At 42.4% G+C, this 27,687-nt stretch overlaps 1 protein-coding gene across 3 annotated transcripts; it reads right to left on the reverse strand.

The window, feature by feature from the left end:
- Positions 1-16,218: 16,218 nt before the first annotated feature.
- LOC139447934 (kelch-like protein 26) lies at positions 16,219-27,367 on the reverse strand. Of its 3 annotated transcripts, XM_071229436.1 has the most exons (5): positions 27,343-27,367; positions 25,539-25,787; positions 22,664-22,855; positions 21,738-21,862; positions 16,219-19,320 (listed from the first exon to the last, which is right to left on the reverse strand). In XM_071229436.1, the coding sequence occupies exons 3-5, from the start codon at positions 22,840-22,842 to the stop codon at positions 17,807-17,809; spliced, it is 1,818 nt and encodes a 605-aa protein (XP_071085537.1). In that variant the 5' UTR covers positions 22,843-22,855; positions 25,539-25,787; positions 27,343-27,367; the 3' UTR covers positions 16,219-17,806. The 3 variants fall into 3 exon arrangements, with proteins under 3 accessions (XP_071085537.1, XP_071085545.1, XP_071085528.1); XM_071229444.1 differs by lacking the exons at positions 25,539-25,787; positions 27,343-27,367 and adding an exon at positions 27,001-27,026; XM_071229427.1 differs by lacking the exon at positions 27,343-27,367 and having other exon boundaries at positions 25,539-25,834.
- Positions 27,368-27,687: the final 320 nt, after the last annotated feature.

Raw genomic sequence — 27,687 nt, forward strand, 5'->3', positions numbered from 1 at the left:
TGTAGTATCATCATTGAGGACTTGATCAATAGTTTCTCGAATTCGACTGATTTGTGAACAAAGTGCCTTTCTATTACTCGAAGCAGATTCGAGACGGGCCGATCTTTCGTCTTCTAAGTTACGCAATCCTTCTGCAACGCGGCGTCTACTGAATTCATCGCCCGCCTGTTCAAGTTTTGTTTTCTCATAAGCTATATGCTTGTCAAGTTCGGATAACTTGGCTATATTCTTGATGAGTTCTCCCCACATTGTTTGCATTCCCTTATCAAGACCTCGCAATACCCTAATACTGAACTCTGAGGATGTTACATGTCTTCACAGAAAGTTTTTTCTCATGAGTAGTCTACGAAACCTAATTCATTACGAACAAAGATGCCGTGTTACTGGCTATCGTTGACAAGGCTAGGCGCTTACGAGTACGAGAATTCATAAGATCAATATCCGGAGAGCCACTCTCTCGCAATATTCCTTTACTATCTTTCGCAAACTTTGAATTGTCACGACCTATAGGTGTTTCTTTTAAGGCATCGTAATAATCAATAACGGCTGGTTTCAAAAGTTCATCATTAAGATTCATAAAGCTGGTTTCATCGGTACCCTCTTCGATTGTACTAGTATCAGTTATGTTATCTAGATTAAAATCATCCATTTTTTATATTAAACATAAGGTTTCATAATTCCAATATAACAATGTCTTCACAAAATACAGACACAAGTTAAACCCACAATGTAGACTTCGGGATCCATTAGGGGTCAAAGCAATTCGCCAGTCTGTAACTATAACTAATAACCCGAGTACCATTGATCAGAATCAAACGCTTCTGGTTCGCTTTCCTAATCTCGGCGCACACGATGTGTTAGTTCCGGGAACTGCACAACTATCATTTACAATTAGTTTGAATTCTGCCGACGCTAGCAGAGAGCTCATTCAGAGCATAGGTCATGCTATTGTTAAGAAAATAGCGATAAAAATAAGCGGTAATGAAGTTTTGAGTATTGACGACAGCGATTTTTATTTCTGTTACATGGATCTCTGGAGAACGGCTAAATAATGGGAAAACTTACAATACCAAGGTATTTGTAATCAGAACACATTGAGACTGCGTGTAGGTGCTGATAGTGGTGATAATACTGTCGTAGAAGATAAGGCGGTTGCTGATGCATTAGGTAACCGATTCTATATTCCGCTCGACTTTGAATTACTAGATAGTCACATGCCCTTCTATCAAGCATCCCTAGGCAATAGGTTAGAATACGAACTCACTTTTAATGACTACAGCAGAGTAATCAAAGCTACTGAAGATCCTAGTAGTTATTCTATTGAAAATATCTCAATGGAGTATGATATGATAACAGATCCTGAATTAGCCAGACAAATTCGTAACCAGTATACCGGAAGTTTAGCCATTTTGTACGATTGCGTGCTTCAACACCGAAAGATCACCAGGAACAAAAAAGATACGACATGGAATAGCAACCTAAACGTTCCCACTAGATCGTTGAAGGGTATTTTAATGTTGTTTGAGGACCCCTCTGAAGCATTTGCAAGAGATACCGAGGCATTCTACAATCCCAAGATTAGAAAAGTAGAATTGACTATCGAGGGCGTGCCTAATCAACTATATAGTCAAGGCATGCGAGCAAATCAACAGTGGGATGAGATTAAAAAACTCCCTTCTATAAAACGAAGCCCTGAAATTAACGCGTTCGTGAAAGATCTGTCTCTCGAGGATGTATCTATGGCTGAATTCCTTACCACGAAGTATGCGCTGTGGCTCGACATGCGAACAGTGGACGATGACCAACTACACGGCAGTGGGCGCAGAATAGAAAATGCTAGCGAGGGTGTTACTAAACAGATAACGAAGCACCAGGAAGCGGCTGGTAAATTAGACATATATTTGTACGTGATTATAGACGCGCAAATTAATATACAGAATGGACGATTAGTGGAAGCGATCTATTAATAATCTTTTACCTAAAGAACTGCACTGCGCTATCATCTGCGGCAAACGGGTTGTGGAAAAACAGCTTTTATTCTAGATATTTATATATTATTATTTTGTGTCCGACTATAAGCGTCAATAAAACATACCTATCGAGAGATTGGGTAATGAATGATCCCGAGGTGTACAAAGTTGATCTGGGCGATCGTTTACAAGACTGTTTACAAGTATGTCACAAAAACAAAACAAAGGAGAATCAACCCTTTTCATAATAGACAACTGCAGTGTGAGCAAAGAACTTACCAAAAAGAAAGATATGCTTCCATATTTAGCATTCTCCAGACGACATAGTCAGCATAGTGTTTGTGTACTTACTCAAAAATACAACTCTGTCCTGAAAGGTCTCAGAGAGCAGACCAAATGGGTAGCCCTGTTTCATTGCAAAGACAGAGATTCATTTGAGGAATGTCTACGCGAAAATGATATTATTTATACCAAGTTCGAACGAGATAAAGTCAGAAAACTGTTAGCTTCAACGGAGCATTGTAAACTTGTATTAAGCTGCTTATGCAATTGCTTAGCAAAAATATAGCAAAAATAGCAAAACCATAGCAAAAACATAGCAAATATAGCAATTGCTAAGCAAAAAATATAGCAAAAATAGCAAAATTATAGCTAAAATAGTAAAAATATAGCAAAAATATGGCAAATGTAGCAACTGCTGAGCAAAAGTATAGCAACTGCTAAGCAAAAATATAGCAAATTTTAGCAAATTAAGCAAAAATATAGCAAATATAGCAAAAAGATAGCAAAAATAGCAAAAATACAATAAATTGAACCTTAGCGGTTATTATGTAATAATGTGGCTTGAAATCCTAATTCTTTCGCAACAGTGTATTATTACGGGCTGTTTTGGATATGCCATATTTTATTATGTTAGACTTAAATATCTCCTTAGGTATTACATTATTGAATGCGACGAACTCATCGAACAAATGCTCAAAGAACCAGATCAACATGCAGAAGAACATACAGATAAATCTTTAGATAAACATAGAGAAAGACTCGCGGCTTTGGTAGCCGGTGGAAAATATTCCCAATATTTGTGGGAAAATTATACTATCGAAAAAATTGATAACATGACCGACGAAGAAATTAAAAAACTGTACACGCGTTACGAGTCTAGACTGGGAGCTACCATGACTAAAACAATAGGTTCGGCTATGTTACAACTATACACGGTCGTAGCTAGTGCGTTTCTTCCTATCCCGGCAGAACATCGCCCGTATTTATGCGAATCTCTCAAGAAAGACCCATTCATCGAACACGCTACAAGTGCAGTAAGCTGTGAGTTTTATCATAGATACGGAATGTTCTTAGCTCCGGTGACCACAGCTTTAATAACGGCTAGGTATTGTCAATTTAAACATAAGTGCCCACTTACTAATAATGGAGACTTAAGTGACACCACAACAGATTGTGGAAACACAATCACAACAAGTGAACGAGGCAATAACCCTGATTGCACTGTTGTGATCTGTTGTGGTGTCACTTGAGTCTCCACTATTAGTAAGTGGGCACGTATGTTTTAATTGACAATACCTAGCCGTTATTAAAGCTGCTATCCTTTTGATATATTTGCTATATTTTTGCTTAGCAGTTGCTATAATTTTGCTTAGCAGTTACCATTTTTGGTATAATTTTGCTTAGCAATTGTTATTTTTGCTATAATTTTGCTCAGCAGTTGCTACATTTGCCATATTTTGCTATATTTTTGCTATAATTTTGCTATTTTTGCTATATTTTTTGCTCAGCAGTTGCTATATTTGCTATATTTTTGTTATAATTTTGCTTAGCAGTTGCTATATTTGCTATATATTTTTTATAATTTTGCTATATTTTTGCTAAGCAATTGCATAAGCAACTGGTTGATCGGTTTTTAATACAAGTTTACAATGCTTCGTTGAAGCTAACAGTTTTCTGACTTTATCTTGTTTGGGCTTGGTATAAATAACATCATTTTCGCGTAGACATTACTCAAATGAATCTCGGTCTTTGCACTGAAACAGTGCTACCCATTTGGTCTGCTCTCTGAGATCTTTCAAGACAGAGTTGTATTTCTATTCTCCGCCCATTGCCATGTAGTCGGTCATCGTCCGTTGTTCGCATGTCGAGCCACAGCGCATACTTCGTGGTAAGGAATTCAGCCATCGATACACCCCCGAGAGACAGATCTTTCACGACCGCGTTAACTTCTTGGCTTTGTTTTATAGAAGGGAGTTTTTTAATCTCATCCCACTGTTGAAATGCTCGCATGCCTTGACTATATAGTTGATTAGGCACGTCCTCGATAGTCAAATCTACTTTTCTAATCTTGGGATTGTAGAACGCCTTGGTATCTCTTGCAAATGCTTCAGAGGGGTCCTCAAACAACATTTAAATACCCTTCAACGATCTAGCGGGAACGTTTAGATTGCTATTCCACGTCGTATCTCTTTTGTTCCTGGTGATCTTTAGATGTCAAAGCACGCGATCTTACAAAATGGCTAAACTTCCGGTATACAGGTTACGAATTTGTCTGGCTAATTCAGGATCTGTTATCATATCATACTCCATTGAGATATTTTAAATGGAATAGCTACCTTCAGTAGCTTTGATTACTCTGCTGTAGTCATTAAAAGTGAGTTTGTATTCTAACCTATCACCTAGGGATGCTTGATAAAAGGGCATGTGACTATCTAGTAATTCTAAGTCTAGCAGAATATAGAATCGGTTACCTAATGCATCAGCAACGGCCTACGACGGTATTATCACCACTATCAATACCTACACGCAGTTTCAATGTGTTCTGATTACAAATACCTTGGTACTGTAAGGTTTTCCGTTCTTTAGCCGTTCTCCAGAGATCCATGTAACAGAAATAGACATCGCTGTCGTCAATACTCAAAACTTCATTACTGCTAATTTTAATCGCGATTGTCTTAACAAAAGCATGACCTATGCTCTGAACGAGCTCTTTTCTAGCGTCGGTAGAATTCAAACTAATTGTAAATGATAGTTGTGCAGTTCCCGGAACTAACACATCGTGTGCGCCGAGATTAGGAAAGCGAACCAGAAGCGTTTGATTCTGATCAATGGTACTCGGGTTATTAGTTATAGTTACAGACTGACGAATTGCTTTGACCCCTAATGGATCCTGAAGTCTACGTTGTGGGTTTAAATTGCTTCCGTATTGCGAAGGCATTTTTATATTGGAATTATGTAACCTTATGTTTAATATAGAAATGGATGATTTTAATCCAGATGACTTTGATAACCCTAGTACAATCGAAGAGGGTACCGATGAAACCAGCTTTGGTGGCATGAATCTTAACGATGAACTTTTGCAATCAACCGTTAATGATTATTACAATGCCTTAAAAGAAAGCCCAATTGGTCGTGACAATTCAAAGTTTATGATAGATGGTAAACGAATATTGCGACTGAGTGGCTCTACGGATATTGATCTTATCAATTCTCGTACTCGTAATCCCCTAGCCTTGTCTACAATAGCTGCTAAACATGGCATCAACACTGTTCGTAATGAATAAGGTTTTGTAGACTACTCACGACAAAAACTTTCTGCGAAGACTACTAAGGTTCTTCGGACTGTGCGTGCTGAACTCGGTAACATAGATAAAGATAATATAGAAGAAAGCTCGAAACTGGCCTCGTAGTTCAGTATCAGGGAATTACGAGGTCTTGACAAGAACTCATCTATAATATAGCCAAGCTATCCGAACTCGACAAGCATATAGCTTATGAGAAAACAAAACTTGAACAGGCGGGCGATGAATTCAGTAGACACCGCGTTGCAGAAAGATTGCGTAACTTAGAAGACGAAAGATCGGCCTGCCTCGAATCTGCTTCAAGTAATAGAAAGACACTTCGTTCACAAATCAGTCGAATTCGAGAAACTATCGATCAAGTCCTCAACGATGACACTACACTGGCCGATAAAATTAAAACATTGTTCATAGAACAGGGAATAACAATTGCCAGTATTTCAACCGCATTTGGATTTATTATATCGACTTTGACTCTCGCGTTAACCGGTGGTACAGGCAGTACAGGAGGTGGCACACCACCTAGTGATAGGGGTGGTGTATAAGAGTGGATAAAAAAGCATTTAAAAGCATTAGGAGAAGCACTGGGAAAGCTCGCTGGGAAAGCTGTGTCTGCACTTCCCCGTATAATAGGGAGTATTGTTTCCTGGCTCTTGAATTTATTAGCTTGGCTCAGTCAAAACTTGTGGGCACTGGTCATAGCATTTGCAGGGCTGTTGTATGTATCCGCTAAGAACTATTTAACCAAATCATGAGTAAACCAGGCGCGACTCCACCTACTATAGGCGCTGTGTTTTCATCGATATGTTGTTGATTGTTAGCTGCAATATGTGGTGGCACTTGTGGTTGTGCGTCAGTAGATGGTTGTGAAACATGTGGTGTCTGTGGCTTGACTATACCCGTTTCGCCTGTGTTTGTTTGCGTTATTCATTCGGTGTTAATATCTGAATTTATACCTGGTTTTTGCTGATCAGAAGCAATCACAATTTTATTATTTTAACCGATCACTTGACCGATCTTAAGTTCCATATTACTCGGAGACATGTATAGTCCCGGCACATAAACGTAGTCTACTTTGGATTGAGCGTACTGTAATACATCTTAATAACATTTTATAGAACTGGCGAATTAATAGCATCCTCTCCGGGGTAAAATAGGTCTTCAGCAACCCATGCTTGCCGTAAAAGGCGAGTATGCTTGTCGTAAAAGGGGACTCACGGGATCGGGTGGTCAGACTCGCTGACTTGGTTGATGCATGTCATTGATCCCAATTGCGTGGATTGATGCTCATGATATCAATCACTGGATTGTCTGGTCCAGACTCTATTATATACAGACCGCTGTCATATAGCTGGAATATTGCTGAGTGCGGCGTCAAACAACAAACCAAACCAAACTAAACCAAGCATTTCCAGGTGGTTGCTCAACCTTTGGGATGGTGAAAGCAACACCACCCTTAAAGAGGATTGTCTCTCCACTCGTTACTTGAGAGAGCAAAGCTTGGAAGAAGCCGACGTCTTTTCAGTAAATCATCGCTGACTTCTTTAACAGAGTGTGCACCAGCGTACGGAATACCTAGACCTTTATTAACTCCACTCAGACGCCAAGCTTTACTCGTAGAAACATTGAATTCCTGACAAATACGTTCGAATGCCCACCTATTGTACGGATTATTTGATGCATTCCATGCTCGATCCTGCGGTAATGGGGCACTTATTTCTTTAAGTATACGTCTAATCTGATAGTACACGTGAAATGATAAAACAGACTTATTTAGTTCAAATCCTGGGGCATAAAGAGATACACCACATCCTGTTGTGGCACACCATATGGCAAAGTTTAACTGGTTCTGCCAAAATTGCACTGGATTGTGAAACCAATCATGCACCATTTAATCGCTAGTTGCCGTGACCATGTACTTTTAAAAGATATCAGGGAATTTAACCAAAAAAATAGCACCAGAGGCACTTACTAAAATCGACTGATTAGTAATGTAAGTTGATTTCATATTCAAGTTATGATATAATATAATTGTATATTTAATATGTATGTTACACTCCCAGGAATAACAAATGGTCAGTCTATTCAACTGCTTCATACTATCGATAACTCAGCTGGTCAACTTGAAGTCACTCTCTGCGATGTAACGTATTACCCGCGGTGGACCAATATAAATACTGCGAGACAAAATAATAAGATATGGATAAATGGAGACGAGCACACTATACCTGATGGGTATTACAGCGTATGCTCTCTCAATGATGAAATTTTTAAGCCTTTGGGAGTTAGTCTCACACAAAATGAGTCGAATGGGATGCTGATTTTAAGCGCTGGAGAAAAGCAAGTAGTTCTTGTCCAGTGCTTAGTAGAAACACTTGGATTTGTAATATGAGAAGAAAGAATAGCAATAGTAATAAACCCCCCCAAAACAGGGCATGGAGATAAATTGCCCAATTTAGTTCCCTATAAAGAGTTGTGCATCCATCTTGATCAAATCAGTACAATGGATAATATTCAACTAGAAAGTCCATCAACTCTGCTGAGAGCTGTTCCAGTCAAAGATGAAAAATACAATAGCGGTAGAACGGAATCTTTCTCATCATTACAATATAAAAAATTAAAGCATGGTATTATTTCAGATCTCAAAATTTCTGTATTAGATTTAAAACTGATACTCCATCCACCATACAAGCTGTACTACTGCCGCCCCGCTCTCCATACATGCTGTACTACTGCCGCTCCACTCTCCATACATGCTGTACTACTGCCGCTCCACTCTCCATACAAGCTGAACTACTGCCGCTCCACTCTCCATACAAGCTGTACTACTGCCGCTCCACTCTCCATACAAGCTGAACTACTGACGCTCCACCCTCCATACAAACTGTACTACTGCCGCTCCACTCTCCATACAAGCTGTACTACTGCCGCTCCACTCTCCATACATGCTGTACTACTGCCGCTCCACTCTCCATACAAGCTGTATTACTGCCCCTCCACTCTCCATACAAGCTGTACTACTGCCGCTCCACTCTCCATACATGCTGTACTACTGCCGCTCCGCTCTCCATACATGCTGAACTACTGCCTGTCCACTCTCCATACATGCTGTACTACTGCCGCTCCACTCTCCATACAAGCTGAACTACTGCTGCTCCACTCTCCATACAAGCTGAACTACTGACGCTCCACCCTCCATACATGCTGTACTACTGCCGCTCCACTCTCCATACATGCTGTACTACTGCCGCTCCACTCTCCATACATGCTGAACTACTGCCGCTCCGCTCTCCATACATGCTGAACTACTGCCGCTCCACTCTCCATACATGCTGTACTACTGCCGCTCCACTCTCCATACATGCTGTCCTACTGCCGCTCCACTCTCCATACATGCTGTACTACTGCCGCTCCGCTCTCCATACATGCTGTACTACTGCCGCTCCACTCTCCATACAAGCTGAACTACTGACGCTCCACTCTCCATACATGCTGAACTACTGCCGCTCCACCCTCCATACAAGCTGAACTACTGCCGCTCCACCCTCCATACATGCTGTACTACTGACGCTCCACCCCCCATACATGCTGTACTACTGCCGCTCCACTCTCCATACATGCTGAACTACTGCCGCTCCACCCTCCATACATGCTGAACTACTGCCGCTCCACTCTCCATACAAGCTGAACTACTGCCGCTCCACCCTCCATACAAGCTGTACTACTGCCGCTCCACTCTCCATACATGCTGAACTACTGCCGCTCCACCCTCCATACAAGCTGAACTACTGACGCTCCACCCTCCATACAAGCTGTACTACTGCCGCTCCACTCTCCATACAAGCTGAACTACTGCCGCTCCACCCTCCATACATGCTGTACTACTGCCGCTCCACCCTCCATACATGCTGAACTACTGCCGCTCCACTCTCCATACAAGCTGAACTACTGCCGCTCCACCCTCCATACAAGCTGTACTACTGCCGCTCCACCCTCCATACATGCTGAACTACTGCCGCTCCACTCTCCATACATGCTGAACTACTGACGCTCCACCCTCCATACAAGCTGTACTACTGCCGCTCCCCCCTTCAACATGCCGTACTACTGCCGCTCCACCCTCCATACAAGCTGTACTACTGACGCTCTTAAAACAATAATTGCTGTACTACTGACGCTCTACCCTTCATACAAGCTGTATTACTGACGCTCCACCCATAATACATGCTCTACTACTGACGCTCCACCCTCCATATGTGCTGTTCTACTGACGCTCCACCCATCACACATGCTGTTATCCTGACGCTCCACCCATAATGCATGCTGTACTACTGACGCTCCACCAACCATACGTGCTGTTCTACTGACACTCCAACCATCACACATGCTGTACTACTGACGCTCCACCCATCATACATGCTGTACTACTGACGCTCCACCCATCACACTTGCTGTTATCCTGACGCTCCACCCATAATACATGCTGTACTACTGACGCTCCACCCTCCATATGTGCTGTTCTACTGACGCTCCACCCATCACACATGCTGTTATCCTGACGCTCCACCCATAATGCATGCTGTACTACTGACGCTCCACCCATCACACATGCTGTTATCCTGACGCTCCACCCATAATACATGCTGTACTACTGACGCTCCACCAACCACACGTGCTGTTCTACTGACACTCCAACCATCACACATGCTGTACTACTGACGCTCCACCCATCATACATGCTGTACTACTGACGCTCCACCCATCACACATGCTGTTATCCTGACGCTCCACCCATAATACATGCTGTTCTACTGATGCTCCACCCATCACAAATACTGTACTACTGACGCTCCGACCATCATACATGCCGTACTACTGACGCTCCACCCATCATACATGCTGTACTACTGACGCTCCACCCATAATACATGCTGTACTACTGACACTCCACCATTCATACATGCTTTACTACTGACGCTCCACCCATCATACATGCTGTACTACTGACGCTCCACCCTCCATATGTGATGTTATACTGACGCTCCACCCATAATACATGCTTTACTACTGACGCTCCACCCATCACACATGCTGTACTACTGACGCTCCAGCCTCCATATGTGATGTTATACTGACGCTCCACCCATAATACATGCTTTACTACTGACGCTCCACCAATCACACATGCTGTACTACTGACGCTCCCCCCTCCATATATGATGTTATACTGACGCTCCACCCATCATACATGTTGTACTACTGACACTCCACCCATCATACATGCTGTACTACTGACGCTCCCCCCTCCATATATGATGTTATACTGACGCTCCACCCATAATACATGCTTTACTACTGACGCTCCACGCATCTCACATGCCGTACTACTGACGCTCCACTCTCCATACAAGCTGAACTACTGCCGCTCCACTCTCCATACATGCTGTACTACTGCCGCTCCACTCTCCATACAAGCTGAACTACTGACGCTCAACCCTCCATACAAGCTGTACTACTGCCGCTCCACTCTCCATACATGCTGTACTACTGCCGCTCCACTCTCCATACATGCTGAACTACTGCCGCTCCACTCTCCATACATGCTGTACTACTGCCGCTCCACTCTCCATACATGCTGTACTACTGCCGCTCCACTCTCCATACAAGCTGAACTACTGCCGCTCCACTCTCCATACATGCCGTACTACTGCCTGTCCACTCTCCATACAAGCTGAACTACTGCCGCTCCACTCTCCATACATGCTGTACTAGTGCCGCTCCACTCTCCATACATGCTGTACTACTGCCGCCCCGCTCTCCATACAAGCTGTACTACTGACGCTCCACTCTCCATACATGCTATACTACTGACACTCCACCCATCATACATGCTGTACTACTGACGCTCCACCCTCAATATGTGATGTTATACTGACGCTCCACCCATAATACATGCTTTACTACTGACGCTCCACCCATCACACATGCAGTACTACTGACGCTCCACCCTCCATATATGATGTTATACTGACGCTCCACCCATAATACATGCTGCACTACTGCCGCTCCACCCTCCATGCAAACTGTACTACTGACGCTCCCCCCTCCATACATGCTGTGATATATTTACAATCCACCCTCCATACATTCCATACTACTGACCCTCCACCCCCCACCAACCATACATGCAGTATTACTGACCCTCAATCCTCCATCAACCATACATGCAATATTACTGACCCTCCACCCTCCACCCCCCACCAACCATACATGCAGTATTACTGACCCTCCATCCTCCAACCATACATGCAGTATTACTGACCCTCCACCCTCCACGAACCATACATGCAGTATTACTGACCCTCCACCCTCCACCAACCATACATGCAATATTACTGACCCTCCACCCCCCACCAACCATACATGCAGTATTACTGACCCTCCACCCTCCACGAACCATACATGCAATATTACTGACCCTCCACCCTCCACGAACCATACATGCAGTATTAATGACCCTCCACCCACCACCAACCATACAAGCAGTATTACTGACCCTCCACCCTCCACGAACCATACATGCAGTATTACTGACCCTCCACCCTCCACGAACCATACATGCAGTATTACTGACCATCCTCCCTCCACCAACCATACATGCAGTATTACTGACCCTCCACGAACCAGACATGCAGTATTACTGACCCTCCACCAACCATACATGCAGTATTACTGACCCTCCACGAACCATACATGCAGTATTACTGACCCTCCATCCTCCACCAAACATACATGCAGTATTACTGACCCTCCATCCTCCACCAAACATACATGCAGTATTACTGACCCTCCATCCTCAACCAACCATACATGCAGTATTACTGACCCTCCACCCTCCACCAACCATACATGCAGTATTACTGACCCTCCATCCTCAACCAACCATACATGCAGTATTACTGACCCTCCATCAACCATACAAGCAGTATTACTGACCCTCCACCCTCCTTACATGCTGTACTACTGCCGCTCCATCCTCCATACAAGCGAAGTGTTAGTCCGTGGGCATGTAGGACACTACGGGGTTGTCTCTGGGATAAATACAGTTAGATGAGAGATGTGTTAGTCCGTGGGTGTGAAGGACACTACAGGGTTGTCGCTGGGATAAATACAGTTAGATGAGAGATGTGTTAGTCTGTGGGTGTGTAGGACACTACGGGGTTGTCTCTGGGATAAATATGGGTTGATGAGAGATGACTTTGGATGTTGTCTGTAATATTTTATGTTTTTAAAAAGGAAATCACTTCTTGTTTACAGCTAGGGACATATAAAAAATGTATGCAAATATTTTATTCATACGACTTACTTTTGTAAGAGATTTTTGTGGGAAGGTTATAGATTGAAGGAGAGATTGACCGATAGATGAAAACCCATGACATTAGCTCAGAGTCACTTGTCAAAGTGGGCCGAAAAATGATAAAAGACAAACATATGAGAATATATTTTAATGAAAATAGCTGTAAAAGGATTTCAATGGAAGATGAACACAGTCAGTGAGATGTCAAGTACAGATTCCTGAGAAGCAAAACAACTCTATGTCACGAGAATGTTGGTGCTGAAACCAGCTAGTTCCTCTGGTTACTAGAGATACATGGGTTACAAAGTCATGATGTCACCACACTGAAAACTGACATAGCAATACAAATACAACAGACATGATATACTATTGTATTAAACATGCAATAAACTAACAATGATATACTGGTATTACCTACTGTAAAGGGAACACACTATGTTTAATGTTAGTTTTATGTAACAAAGTCACGTTAAGTTAAGTCATGATAAAGTTTAACTGGACCCAAGTGCCAATGTGTAGTGATTGTTCGGATACCTTATTTGAGATTTTACAGGAAGATGTCCTACGGTCCCATTGTTTCAGCCATATAACAAGGAAATGATCCTTCATCGACAATAACAGAGCAAGGAACCCTCAAAATATGATTGACCATAAACTGGACGTCAAGAATAATTGAGTAAATTCAATGTCTACATTATGAACGTCTGTGGTAACAAGCACTATCAGCTTCTCCACTTGCTACTGACTATAGCAGTCCAAACCTGGGAAACAGTGGTCAGATGTCAGCCTTACTCATTCAGGGATCAAGTTATTGTGATTAAATAGTGTGATATCTTGTATTTAACTAACAAAAGAGATAGCATGGCCAGCTATCTCACTGATAATACAGTTTAGACAATGTGCCAAGAACTTCCTATCTGGGTCTAACCCATAACACTTTTAGTTGTAAAACTCATTTAGATTTGACATCATGAACACAAATATTACAAAACCCTCATAGCGGAGCAAATATGTACTTGAAAACATATAGATAGTCATTAAGGTATCAACAAATATAGGCCTCGACAACACAAGGATGGAATTGACATTGTTCTGTTATATTGTGGTAATGAAGAAAGAAATACACCCGCTATACTCCCAACACAAATTCTGCCTTGTATTTACAAAATCTAAAAAACATTATTGTCTTGAATTGTCTGCAGAGCCAAAAGTGAATTATTGATACATCTCACCACGAAACACCCTACTTCCCATGAACTAATTGTCCCCAAGTACCTACAGATGAAGAAGAGCTCTGTGTGTGTTGCCTTAGTTACCTGTTGTATACCACCACAGACATGTGTCACAACAATCAGCAATCAGCAGGATACCCTGACAATTTGGCAACTGACCATTCTGTAAGAGTTGCTGATTAACACTTGCCATTCCATGTCTGTTCGAACTTAACTTGGCAAGATGTGCTGCTCATCAGCCAACAGTTATATATACACATTTGCCTAAAACATTTCATTAAAAAACAAAAACAATAAGTCAAATTCAACCATCTGAATTATTTGCAAAATTGTGTGAAATTCTATTTTGTTGCCCTTATTAGCATATATATTTGCGGACAATATGGGAACCCTTACACAGCACCGATCTGTTTGTAAAGCACAACAATGACTCCATCCTATATAAACAGGCTACAAATATATAGAAGCTTCTGTACACATAATAACTTGTAGTAGGACCATGTCAGGATGCTGCTTCAGTTAAAGATCCATCGATATCTGATATTATGCATAGTGAAAATAAATATGGTGTACATTTGATGTCCTTGACCAAGCTAACAGCAGACATAGATGAGGTACAACAACCAAGTCACACACAGGGAAGCAACTGTGTCGGTCATCTAATAAACTATCTTCACTGCTCAACCAACCAACATGCTTAAGCCAAATCAAATAATGAAAGCTTAACTTAGAAGATTTAACAAATAAATGTTATTTAAAACAAAGGGTTGGATAAAATGTTCTTATCAAATAATGTGTTAAGATTAAAAATGATATCAATCTCATAATCATTTATCAAAAGAGAACACTAAAATGTGTGTATAAAAACTGAGACTGGTTCCTGCAGGCAGTCTGTCCATGCATGCAGACCCATGTGATCAAGCATGCAGACACATGTGACCAAGTATGCAGACCCATGTGACCAAGTATGCAGACTCATGTGACCAAGCATGCAGACCCATATGATCAAGCATGCAGACCCATGTGATCAAGTATGCAGACCCATGTGATCAAGCATGCAGACACATGTGACCAAGTATGCAGACCCATATGATCAAGTATGCAGACTCATGTGACCAAGCATGCAGACCCATATGATCAAGCATGCAGACCCATGTGATCAAGCATGTAGACCCATGTGATCAAGCATGCAGATTCATGTGACCAAGCATGCAGATCCGTATGATCAAGCATGCAGACCCATATGATCAAGCATGCAGACCCATATGATCAAGCATGCGGACCCATGTGACCAAGCATGCAGACCCATGTGATCAAGCATGCCAACCCATGTGACCAAGCATGCACACCCATGTGACCAAGCATGCAGACCGATGTGACCACGCATGCAGACCCATGTGATCAAGCATGCAGACCCATGTGATCAAGCATGCAGGCCCATGTGACCAAGCATACAGGCCCATGTGACCAAGCATGCAGACCCATGTGACCAAGCATGCAGGCCCATGTGATCAAGCATGCAGGCCCATGTGACCAAGCATGCAGACCCATGTGATCAAGCATGCAGGCCCATGTGACCAAGCATGCAGGCCCATGTGACCAAGCATGCAGACCCATGTGACCAAGCATGCAGGCCCATGTGATCAGGCATGCAGACCCATGTGATCAAGCATGCAGACCCATGTGATCAAGCATGCAGACTCATGTGACCAAGCATGCAGGCCCATGTGACCAAGCATGCAGGCCCATGTGATCAAGCATGCAGACCCATGTGATCAAGTATGCATACCCATGTGACCAAGCATGCAGGCCCATGTGACCAAGCATGCAGGCCCATGTGATCAAGCATGCAGGCCCATGTGATCAAGCATGCAGACCCATGTGATCAAGCATGCAGACTCATGTGACCAAGCATGCAGGCCCATGTGACCAAGCATGCAGGCCCATGTGATCAAGCATGCGGACCCATGTGACCAAGCATGCAGACCCATGTGATCAAGCATGCAGACCCATGTGATCAAGCATGCAGACCCATGTGACCAAGGATGCAGGCCCATGTGACCAAGCATGCAGGCCCATGTGATCAAGCATGCAGTTCAATGTCTTCATGCGTGCAGCCCTATGTATCCTTGCATGCTGTCCTACATGTCCGTGCATACAGTCAAATAAGGTGAAAGGAAGAGGACTGGAGACAAACAAATACTGGGCCATAATGAGAGGCAAAGAGACAAGTCATCCATGAACATTACTGCAGAACACTTCATGAAGAGAACACTAAGTAGCATAATAGAACAATGAAGGTATAAATTACAACATAACCACTCAAACAATAAACTAACAGTAACAACACTACATCATCATCATCATCATCATCATGCTTGTGAATACCCAGGATTGTCTAGTGCCACAGTGCTGGGTGAGACCAGGAGTAAGTTACAGGGTCAGGATGTACCAGTTTAGGCATGTACAGTCTGCTGGGTGAGACCAGGATTACAGGGTCAGGGTTGTACCAGTTTAGGCAGGTACAGTCTGCTGGGTGAGACCAGGATTACAGGGTCAGGGTTGTACCAGTTTAGGCAGGTACAGTCTGCTGGGTGAGACCAGGATTACAGGGTCAGGGTTGTACCAGTTTAGGCATGTACAGTCTGCTGGGTGAGACCAGGATTACAGGGTCAGGGTTGTACCAGTTTAGGCAGTTACAGTCTGCTGGGTGAGACCAGGATTACAGGGTCAGGGTTGTACCAGTTTAGGCACGTACAGTCTGCTGGGTGAGACCAGGATTACAGGGTCAGGGTTGTACCAGTTTAGGCAGGTACATTCGGCTGGGTGAGACCAGGATTACAGGGTCAGGGTTGTACCAGTTTAGGCAGGTACATTCTGCTGGGTGAGACCAGGATTACAGGGTCAGGGTTGTACCAGTTTAGGCAGGTACATTCGGCTGGGTGAGACCAGGATTACAGGGTCAGGGTTGTACCAGTTTAGGCAGGTACAGTCTGCTGGGTGAGACCAGGATTACAGGGTCAGGGTTGTACCAGTTTAGGCACGTACAGTCTGCTGGGTGAGACCAGGATTACAGGGTCAGGGTTGTACCAGTTTAGGCACGTACAGTCTGCTGGGTGAGACCAGGATTTCAGGGTCAGGGTTGTACCAGTTTAGGCACGTACAGTCTGCTGGGTGAGACCAGGAGTAAGTTACAGGGTCAGGATGTACCAGTTTAGGCAGGTACATTCTGCTGGGTGAGACCAGGATTACAGGGTCAGGGTTGTACCAGTTTAGGCATGTACAGTCTGCTGGGTGAGACCAGGATTACAGGGTCAGGGTTGTACCAGTTTAGGCACGTACAGTCTGCTGGGTGAGACCAGGAGTAAGTTACAGGGTCAGGATGTACCAGTTTAGGCAGGTACATTCTGCTGGGTGAGACCAGGATTACAGGGTCAGGGTTGTACCAGTTTAGGCATGTACAGTCTGCTGGGTGAGACCAGGATTACAGGGTCAGGGTTGTACCAGTTTAGGCAAGTACAGTCTGCTGGGTGAGACCAGGATTACAGGGTCAGGGTTGTACCAGTTTAGGCAGGTACATTCTGCTGGGTGAGACCAGGATTACAGGGTCAGGGTTGTACCAGTTTAGGCACGTACAGTCTGCTGGGTGAGACCAGGATTACAGGGTCAGGGTTGTACCAGTTTAGGCAGGTACAGGCTGCAGGAGTTGTGCTCCCACATCTCTAGGGACTGATTCTTCTTGTCCTTCCATTGTCTTGTCTTCAGATCCAAACAGTCCACAAACCTACTTTTGAAGCGGTAATCTCCCCCTTGCCATCCCCCAATGACATAGATTACGCTGTCAAAAAGAGTGTATGTTGCATAGAGACGTGTTTCATTGAGAGTTGCCACTTGTTGCCAGGAGTCCGTGTCCGAGTGGTAACAGTCAATGGAAGACACCATCTCTCTTTGGTGGTTTGTTTGGTCATAGGTCCAACCTCCAATTATAAATACTTGACCTTTGAAGAAGAACATGGTGTGATCAACACGTGGAGACCGTAATGAAGCACACCTCTCCCAGGTATCACTGCGGGTGTCGTACCGCAGGAGGTCATTCAGTATTTCCCCATCAGTCTCCTGCTGACCTCCTGACACATACAAGAACTGTCCTGCAGCAACGCCTGCATGCTGGGTCCGGTTGCCGGGCACTGGCTCAATATCCTGCCAGGAATTAGATTTGGGGTCATATTGTTCACAGGGGGCTCCATCAAGTGTGAGATCAGATGCTTGTGGGTCACCCCCTATTGCATAAAGATGGCCTTCTGTCACCCCAAGATAAAATCGGCATCGTTCATGATTCATGGGAGTAATGCTGTCCCACTCACTCTTGGAAGGGTCATAACGGAAGCCATATGGATGAATAACTTCATCAAACTGATCGTTAAAACATCCACCAATTACATACAGCTGGTTGTGGAGAACAGCCATGCCAAAGTTGCACTGGTCTACATGAGGTATTCTGGTTAAATACTTCAAAGAAGCTAAATCGTTTTCTTCTTCATAATACCAAATATTATTGGTCATTCCTGAATCTGCGCTGAACCCACCAGCTACCAATACTGTTTCATGGAAACCCCGCATATTCGTAATACCATGAACCTCTCTACTGACACTGTGCCCTAAAGTACCATCACAGATGTCAAGTCTATGATTCCTGGCCTCCTTCTGAAATCTTGTGTTCATCTTCTCCAAGCAGGGTACTGCAAGCATCATATCCTTCCACTCCTTTTTCTCCAGCATATCCTTGAGGCTCTCCTCCGAGATGTTATGGAACTGAACATGTGCAAGGATATTCTCAGCCATGGTCAGTCTCTCCTCCGGAGAGTACTTCACCCAACTGAGGACAGCCAGGAGGACCTCCAGCTCGGAGCAGTTGACGGGGAAGCCTGAGGCCAGCACATTGACCAGTGCCTGCTGACCCATACTGTGGAAGTAGGTGGACATCGTGAAGGTGGTCCAGTGTTTGCAGATATACTGCTGCACATGTTGCTGCAGGGGCTGCAGACAGTACAGGTCAGCCACACTGGCCACGTCCACACAGTTGTCGAGGGACAGGTGAGACCGCAGGAAGTCCTCACATGCATCAATCACAGGCAAAATCTGGACATGGGTTGCCGCACCCAGCACGTCAGCCACATTGTCTGAAACAAGGTCAAAAACTCCATTAACAATTGATGCAAGAACTCCAATTATATTGATATGAAAATTCAGAGTGATAACCAGTGAAACCCAAGAGATGACAAACATATCTACAACTATATCTGAGTAGATGCTGCAAAACATATCAGGTGAGCTGCCTGAATAAGACCAATATGCCAGACCAATTCTTTTTTCCTGTGTTCAATTGTAACTGCGCTTTTTTAACCATTGCTAACATGATTTGTTTGTACCATACGTTTTGTTAAAACAATTTACAAAAACAACCCTGAAACCATATTTCATATTCTCATTCTGTCTGTCTTCTGGTATACAGACAAACACAATCTGTAAACATAACAAAAGACCTGGGCCCACTTTCACAGAACAATCTTGGTTACAATGAACTTTACAAACATCATACAATTGTCATTTTCCAGTTGGACAAACTGATCTTAGCCCGATTGTAAGACTTGGTTTGGATTTAAGAGGCTAAAATCGAAATCTTCAATGTTGGAGGTATGAATATCTTAAACTAGACTCCTGTCTCCTGTTGTCTGCAAACATGCATAGCTTGCTGCATTTAGTGGAACCGGTTACAACACACAACACGTACATCCCTCTATCGCACCTTCCAGAATTTTGAGAAAGGTCCAAATTATTTGAAGGAAACGGTTAGTAGAAGGATGTCATATATTTTTTTTCTGCATTGAATACTGTTGTGATTTAGGAATTGTAAGTTTAATATTGCATCTAGAGAAATACCTTCTCATGTTTTATTAAATGTAACAAAATACTAAATACATTCATAAATTCGGCTCCAAATGTAGTGACATAATTATTATGAAAACTAAAATATACCATAATAATATTTCCTCATAACATAACACGTAAATGTATCATTGTTATCTATTTTGGGGAGCTATTCGTAAAATCCTCAATATGTCCTTCATGTTTTCATTTAGCTGCTATAACAAACAATGTTATGACTAGCTATTCAAAACACAGAAAGACGGGGGATTTCAAGAATGCATGGATGGCTAATGAGAATAATGAATAATATTTTGAGAAAGCAGTTCTTTAACATATATATATTATTGGGTAATAATTACACAGAACTTTATGTTTAAAAAGTGTGAATATTATTTTTGCTATTTAAATGATATTTTATACACAAGTTTCAAATGTCTTATTAAATGTAATTCCTTGTTTGATGAATACTTGTATTATTAAAAGAATCATATATTAAAACCGTTCGTCCCTCAAAGATTTAAATATGTATGATTTTTCACTTCAACATGTATTTAATTGTAGATTATTTTGATAAACAAACAAAAGACAAAATCACTCATATGAATACGACCCAAAAGAAATACAGGCGGAGCTCAGCAATTCTACTACTTTTATAAATACACTGGGCAAGGTAGATTCTACCGTTTGGGTTATGGCATATACAAAGGGGAACCACTCCCATCTAGAGTATAAACTAAGATTATCTGCCCTTGAGTAGTCCTAAAGGTCACAGAAGTTACTTATCCGCTTGGAGAAAACTTATGTTTTTATCCTTCCCTTGTTTAGTGAAAAGGTATGTTGTTTCTCACTTCTTTCAACATTGAGTCGGGTGGGAATAGTACTTTTAGCTATCGACTTGATAGTTATGTGGTTCACTATCACAATTAACAATATTTCTGACGTTAAATCTGTGGTTCGTTCTTCATGTTGTTAATGATTCGAATCATAAGGTTTAAGGCAATGCTTGAACGTAAAGCAGATTACTTATGTGAAACAGACCAATTGTAAGTTCTGAATGTAGCTTACAATGATCTCAGCCTACAAAGGCTTTGTGCAAGAGGATGGCGATTGTAGACAAAGCCTAAGATCGTGATCTTAAGGATTAACAATAATAGTAGCGCTAAGATTGTTCCGTGCTGATGGACCCAGGTCTGGTCTTAATACAAGAGGTGAGGTGAAATGGAATTTAATGTCACGCCAAGATTATTGCACTCATATAGCGACGTTCATGCAGGTGTGTGTGTATGTGTGTGGCTGCTTGTACTAGTCTGTACTAATGCCGATTTTATAGTGCTGCTGAGATACCATGTTACAGTTTAACATGAATACCCCACTCAGACACAGTATACTGATTCGGGGCCGACCAGTCCTTGTTTTTGCCCCTTAATGCTGAATGTCAGGGAGGGTAACAACAAGTACCATCTTTTAACATCTTTTGGTATGACGCGGCCGGGGATCAAACCCCGGACCTTCCGCTCTCTGGGTGAACACTCTATCACTAGACTACGGAAGTGGTCCTTAAACAAGATGCAAGTGAAGATGCATAGCATATTCCTCATCAATTTTCTATATGTTCACTTGATTCACTGATTTGATGATATTAATGACCAAACATCCTGAAAGTACCTACCACTATCAATGTTACTCTTTGATGTGTAAGCGAAGTCCAGCAGATTCTTCATTCCCCGAGCAGTGACACCATTCAACACAATCCGCTTCTGTCTGCACTCCTTTAGGCCATCGGTGAACATGGCCCTGGAAACCGCAAAAGGGTGCCATTCAACTAATGGGAAGATTACAGGACGTCCTCTGTATTGTGTTGTCCTCTGTTATTCTCACCAGAAAGGATATTAAGTGTCATCACAAATCAGAAGAGAAATTAACTGTTTGATAGGCAGAGATATTGATAAACTGAAAAACACTATACAAATTTTGATATAAGGTAATTTACCCAAAACTGAGTGGCACAAATCTAGCCACCTTTGTCAACAATTATTGATTTCCACACTTATAACTTATGATTATTGATTTTTTCAATTCTTGGTTTAAAGACTATTTTTCATAAATCCTTGTTGGTAGGTGAGGAAAAAATAGACAAAAAAAGAAAGACATTTAATAAGTCATATGAACATGTGCAGTGTTTAATGAGCTGTTCTTGTTGTTAACCACTTACAACCATGATAACCTGTGGTCTTGCAACACAACCTATTTTAACCACAATGCTTTTGTGGTGAACATATCAGTTTGCTTTTCATGGAATAAAAAACAAAGTTGTTTTTCATTTTTTCCCCCAAGGATATTAATGGGGTGAATCTGAAATGTAGGCTCTCATAAAGCACAGGAATTATAGCTGTATATACAGACAATAATCTTTAATAGCACCATGTGACATTGCAAGAGTTTGATGGCAGACTACCCAAAGCACCAGCGTATGAGAGGCAGACACAGGGGGCACACACAGAAGGAGCACAGTGAACTGGAATCATGCATAGGTATTCCTCATGAAAACCAAGTGGGCAATACACACAATATTATATTATAAAGTAGGACTGCTACCTAAAGTAGTCACTGCATGACGCCAACACCACCCTATGGGCAGGTAACTCTAGTTTGTCCACAACCAGCGTCACATCAAAGAGTTGATGTTTGTCCCGCAGGTGTCTCAGCCCTGCCAGCAGTACATCCCCGTGATTGGTGGCCTCAAACTGGAACTGGTCCTGGTCCAAGACGTCCATGCTTCCGTCAGTCCTGAAGAATGAACATGCTTAGATCAGATTGCCACTGGCATGACTCATTAGAATACACAGTTTTACATTTGGGACAGACATTGTTCAGCCATTCGCAACACATGCAACAATCTTGTCAATGAAAAATAACAATATTTTCATGCATCAACAATCCATTATGTCAGCATGATCTGATTCTGTATGGTCAACTGTGTTGTGTGATGTGACATGTGGTCTTGGTGATACAGTTGTAGTACTGGCTACAGTGTTGTGTGATGTGACATGTGGTCTTGGTGATACGACCGTAGTCCTGGCTTCAGTCTTGTGTGATGTGACACATGGTCTTTGTGATACGACTCTAATACTGGCTACAGTGTTGTGTGATGTGACACGTGGTCTTGGTGATACAGCTGTAGTACTGGATACAGTGTTGTGTGATGTGACACGTGGTCTTGGTGATACAGCTGTAGTAATGGCTACAATGTTTTACGATGTGACATGTGGTCTTGGTGTTACAGCTGCAGTACTGGCTACAATGTTGTGTGATGTGACATGTGGTCTTGGTGATACAGCTGTAGTACTGGCTACAGTGTTGTGTGATGTGACATGTGGTCTTGGTGATACAGCTGTAGTACTGGCTACAGTGTTGTGTGATGTGACATGTGGTATTGGTGATATGACTGTAGTACTGGCAACACTGTTGTCTGATGTAACTTTGGATTCTTGGTGATGCAGCTGTAGTACTGGATACAGCTGTAGTACTGGCTACAGTGTTGTGTGATGTGACACGTGGTCTTTGTGATACGACTGTAGTACTGGCTACAGTGTTGTGTGATGTGACATGTGGTCTTTGTGATACGACTGTAGTACTGGCTACAGTGTTGTGTGATGTGACATGTGGTCTTGGTGATACAGCTGTAGTACTGGCTACAGTGTTGTGTGATGTGACACGTGGTCTTTGTGATACGACTGTAGTACTGGCTACAGTGTTGTGTGATGTGACATGTGGTCTTTGTGATACGACTGTAGTACTGGCTACAGTGTTGTGTGATGTGACATGTGGTCTTGGTGATACAGCTGTAGTACTGGCTACAGTGTTGTTGATGTGACATGTGGTATTGGTGATATGACTGTAGTACTGGCAACACTGTTGTCTGATGTAACTTTGGATTCTTGGTGATGCAGCTGTAGTACTGGATACAGCTGTAGTACTGGCTACAGTGTTGTGTGATGTGACACATGGTATTGTGATACGACTGTAGTACTGGCTACACTGTTGTGTGATGTGACATGTGGTATTGGTGATACGACTGTAGTCCTGGCTACAGTGTTGTGTGATGTGACACGTGGTCTTTGTGATACGACTCTAGTACTGGCTACAGTGTTGTGTGATGTGAAATGTGGTCTTGATGATACAGCTGTAGTACTGGCTACAGTGTTGTGCGATGTGACATGTGGTCTTGGTGATACAGCTGTAGTACTGGCTACAGTGTTGTGCGATGTGACATGTGGTCTTGGTGATACAGCTGTAGTACTGGCTACAGTGTTGTCTGATGTGACATGTGGTCTTGGTGATACAGCTGTAGTACTGGATACAGTGTTGTGTGATGTGACATGTGGTCTTGGTGATAAGACTGTAGTACTGGCTACACTGTTGTGTGATGTGACATGTGGTCTTGGTGATGCAGCTGTAGTACTGGCTACAGTGTTGTCTGATGTGACACGTGGTCTTTGTGATACGACTGTAGTACTGGCTACAGTGTTGTGTGATGTGACACGTGGTCTTTGGGATGTGACTGTAGTACTGGCTACAGTGTTGTGTGATGTGACATGTGGTCTTGGTGATACAGCTGTAGCATTGGCTACAGTGATGTGTGATGTGACATGTGGTATTGGTGATATGACTGTAGTACTGGCTACAGTGTTGTGTAATGTGACACATGGTATTGTGATACGACTGTAGTACTGGCTACACTGTTGGGTGATGTGACACACGGTACTGGTGATACGACTGCAGTACTGGCTACAGTCTTGTGTGATGTGACATGTGGTCTTGGTGATACAGCTGCAGTACTGGCTATAGTGTTGTGCGATGTGACATGTGGTCTTGGTGATACGACTGTAGTACTGGCTACAGTGTTGTGTGATGTGACACATGGTCTTTGTGATACAGCAAGTGAAGGGCAACACTCACTCATTGATACACACACTGTGGGCACTTCTCTAACAGAAGAAGGACAAAGGAGTCTTTGCACTGCAGGTAGTAATTGAACACCATGCACAAGAAGCACCATACTGTACACAGCTATGTTCATTGAAAATGTTCATAAAGCTATGAAAAAGGGCCAATTAAAGACTGAAGTTCATGCATAATATTTATTTTACTTCTTATATAGTGTTAAAGATAATATTTATTTTACTTCCTATGGAGTGTTAAAGACAATCTTACCAGTAAAAATAGAAAGCATAAAATGGCATAGACAATATAAAAAACTCCATATCTTTTACCATGGATACACTCTTTCACTCTGTTTATATATATCTTACTAGAAACAATGCTATAGAAGTCATTAAAACTACACCGCCCTATACCATGGAAACACAATAACAATGTTAAACACCAGTCCAGTGTGGTATACAATATCAGTGTGACAACATATCACCTTAGGCTACATTAAATATGACATTATTATAGGAGTATTTACCTCTGTTATTTCCATGTGCTCAATAAATCCCATGGATCTGTCACTTCCTTGTATTACAACAGACGTTGTAAATACCAGGTGGCATTGTCCAGTGCCCAGCAGTTGGAAGCACACAATGTCTTTCTGCGTCTCCTGCACTGCAAACTGGCGTCGTGTGGGCATTTATCAATCTGTACTAACGAGCTGAGTGATTGAACGAAGGAGAATCGGAAGATGTCAATCACTGATATTTATCAGCGGTGTCCATCACTATAAACAAACAACACCGGTTTTGTTTTCGTGGCTTTTCGATCACTTTGACCCGTGACTTGTGTTACTATATATATAACTTCCGCTTTTGTGACTACCCGAAACAGCTGATAAACTACACTCCGATATGAGTTACCCCCCTTCGTTATACAGTTATCGTTATCTTGAACTAATGAAGAGTCGTGTACTCTACAGGCTTCATGCCCGATTGATTCCCACACAACGTAACAAAGGCTTTGTGTGAGATGAATGATTTAGCATTTTATTCCCATTGACTCCACAAAGCGATTGAAAAATAAACACTAAATCAATGCGAAAACCAGTCTAGTAAGTCTATATGGCCGCAGTCACACGGGTGAATATATTATATTCAACTGTTATGCGAAGATCAATGCATAATTCAGGTGCTTTGTGAAGACACTCAAGGCGAACTTCCTGAATTTTAGTTTTTGTTTGTGTTACATTCTACAGCTTCGCGTAATATATAATGGTGCACATGCATATAACATATATAGGGTCTGACTGTTTGATAGAATGACAAAGAAACCTGAAGCTTCACGTAGGCAAGGTTCATTTTCCGGTCTATACAACCATCACCATGCATGGTCGACTGATACAACGAGTGATCCAGAACAAATGCCGGGGTGAAGCACGACAAAGGAACTGGTTGTAACAATATGTGTGAGACAGGAATTATTTAAAATGATGACAAAGAATCAGCTTGTAGTGAATATAGACTAACGATAGATAACACATTCAAGAACTCAATTTTCTGTTAAAAACAACAACAAAACTTCATATAATGGACAGCCTGCTAAGACATTTACTTCTGTACCCGAATGAAAAATGCAACTATAAAAACTAAAACAAAAACTTGAGTGATATACGTATCACCACAAGAACAGTTACTGGTCGTACGACACACAGTGACTCATCCCGTCCTGAGTCAAACATCAATCTACAGGCAATCTATCTGATCAGCATCTAGACTCCGAATGCCTATTGACAACACAAACCATGCACAAAGGGTTATTGCGTTTCTTCATCAGAGGCCGTGCTATAAAGTGTCCTGTGATACGAATACAGGAGTGAATATAACTATTTGGAACGTGTTCTGTCCTATATGAACGGAACAATAAGGAACACAAACTTTCCCTGGCAATCTTGCCTTATCAAACATTACAAGTAGATATGGGTATTGATGGAAACTTACGCACCCCTTGTTCTGTGACTAGTGATCTGTAATACTAGTTGTTGTAGGCCGTCCCCAACACAACTTGTCAATAGAGCGGGGTAGGAAGTAATGGTGTCTTTTCCTGGTTCACGTACAGCAGTAGTTTTATTTAATGTAGATATTTGTTAAAACTGTGTTTGATAAAGATTTCTGTATATTTTCTCGCTGTACATATCGGGGTAGAATGGGCTATTGTGATGCCACAGCCGTAACAAATCTCACTGCAATAACATTAACTGATCTCGGCAGCGGAATTTTTTATTCACAAGGATATGGCGTATTCCTGGAAAACCTAATAATCAAGAGACATAATCACATTACCTGACATGTTGTGCATTTATTTCCCACCAACTCATTAGAATAAATCTATCCATCAGGAAGTAAGTTGTGCTACTTACCAGAACAATAATCAGCTATCAGCTGCCATAGGCTGCAATATACATCACTTGTCAATAACCCGGGCCCTGCGGCTACTGCACTGTCTTCACGTGTCACGGCACCGACCCCAGGACATGCTGGTGACAGGGGATATATACTTTGGGGGGGGGGGGGGGGGGGGGGGGGGGGGCAAATGGCAAATGATGTGTTGTCTTGGTAGTTCTTAGACAAAGTGTGTGAGTTAATACTATGTTACGCCGCATTCAGCGCCATTACACATTTTATGAA

The sequence above is a fragment of the Haliotis cracherodii genome, unplaced genomic scaffold (assembly GCF_022045235.1).
Source record: "Haliotis cracherodii isolate W230 unplaced genomic scaffold, xgHalCrac1.p SCAF_10, whole genome shotgun sequence".
Classification (NCBI taxonomy): Eukaryota; Metazoa; Mollusca; class Gastropoda; order Lepetellida; family Haliotidae; genus Haliotis; species Haliotis cracherodii.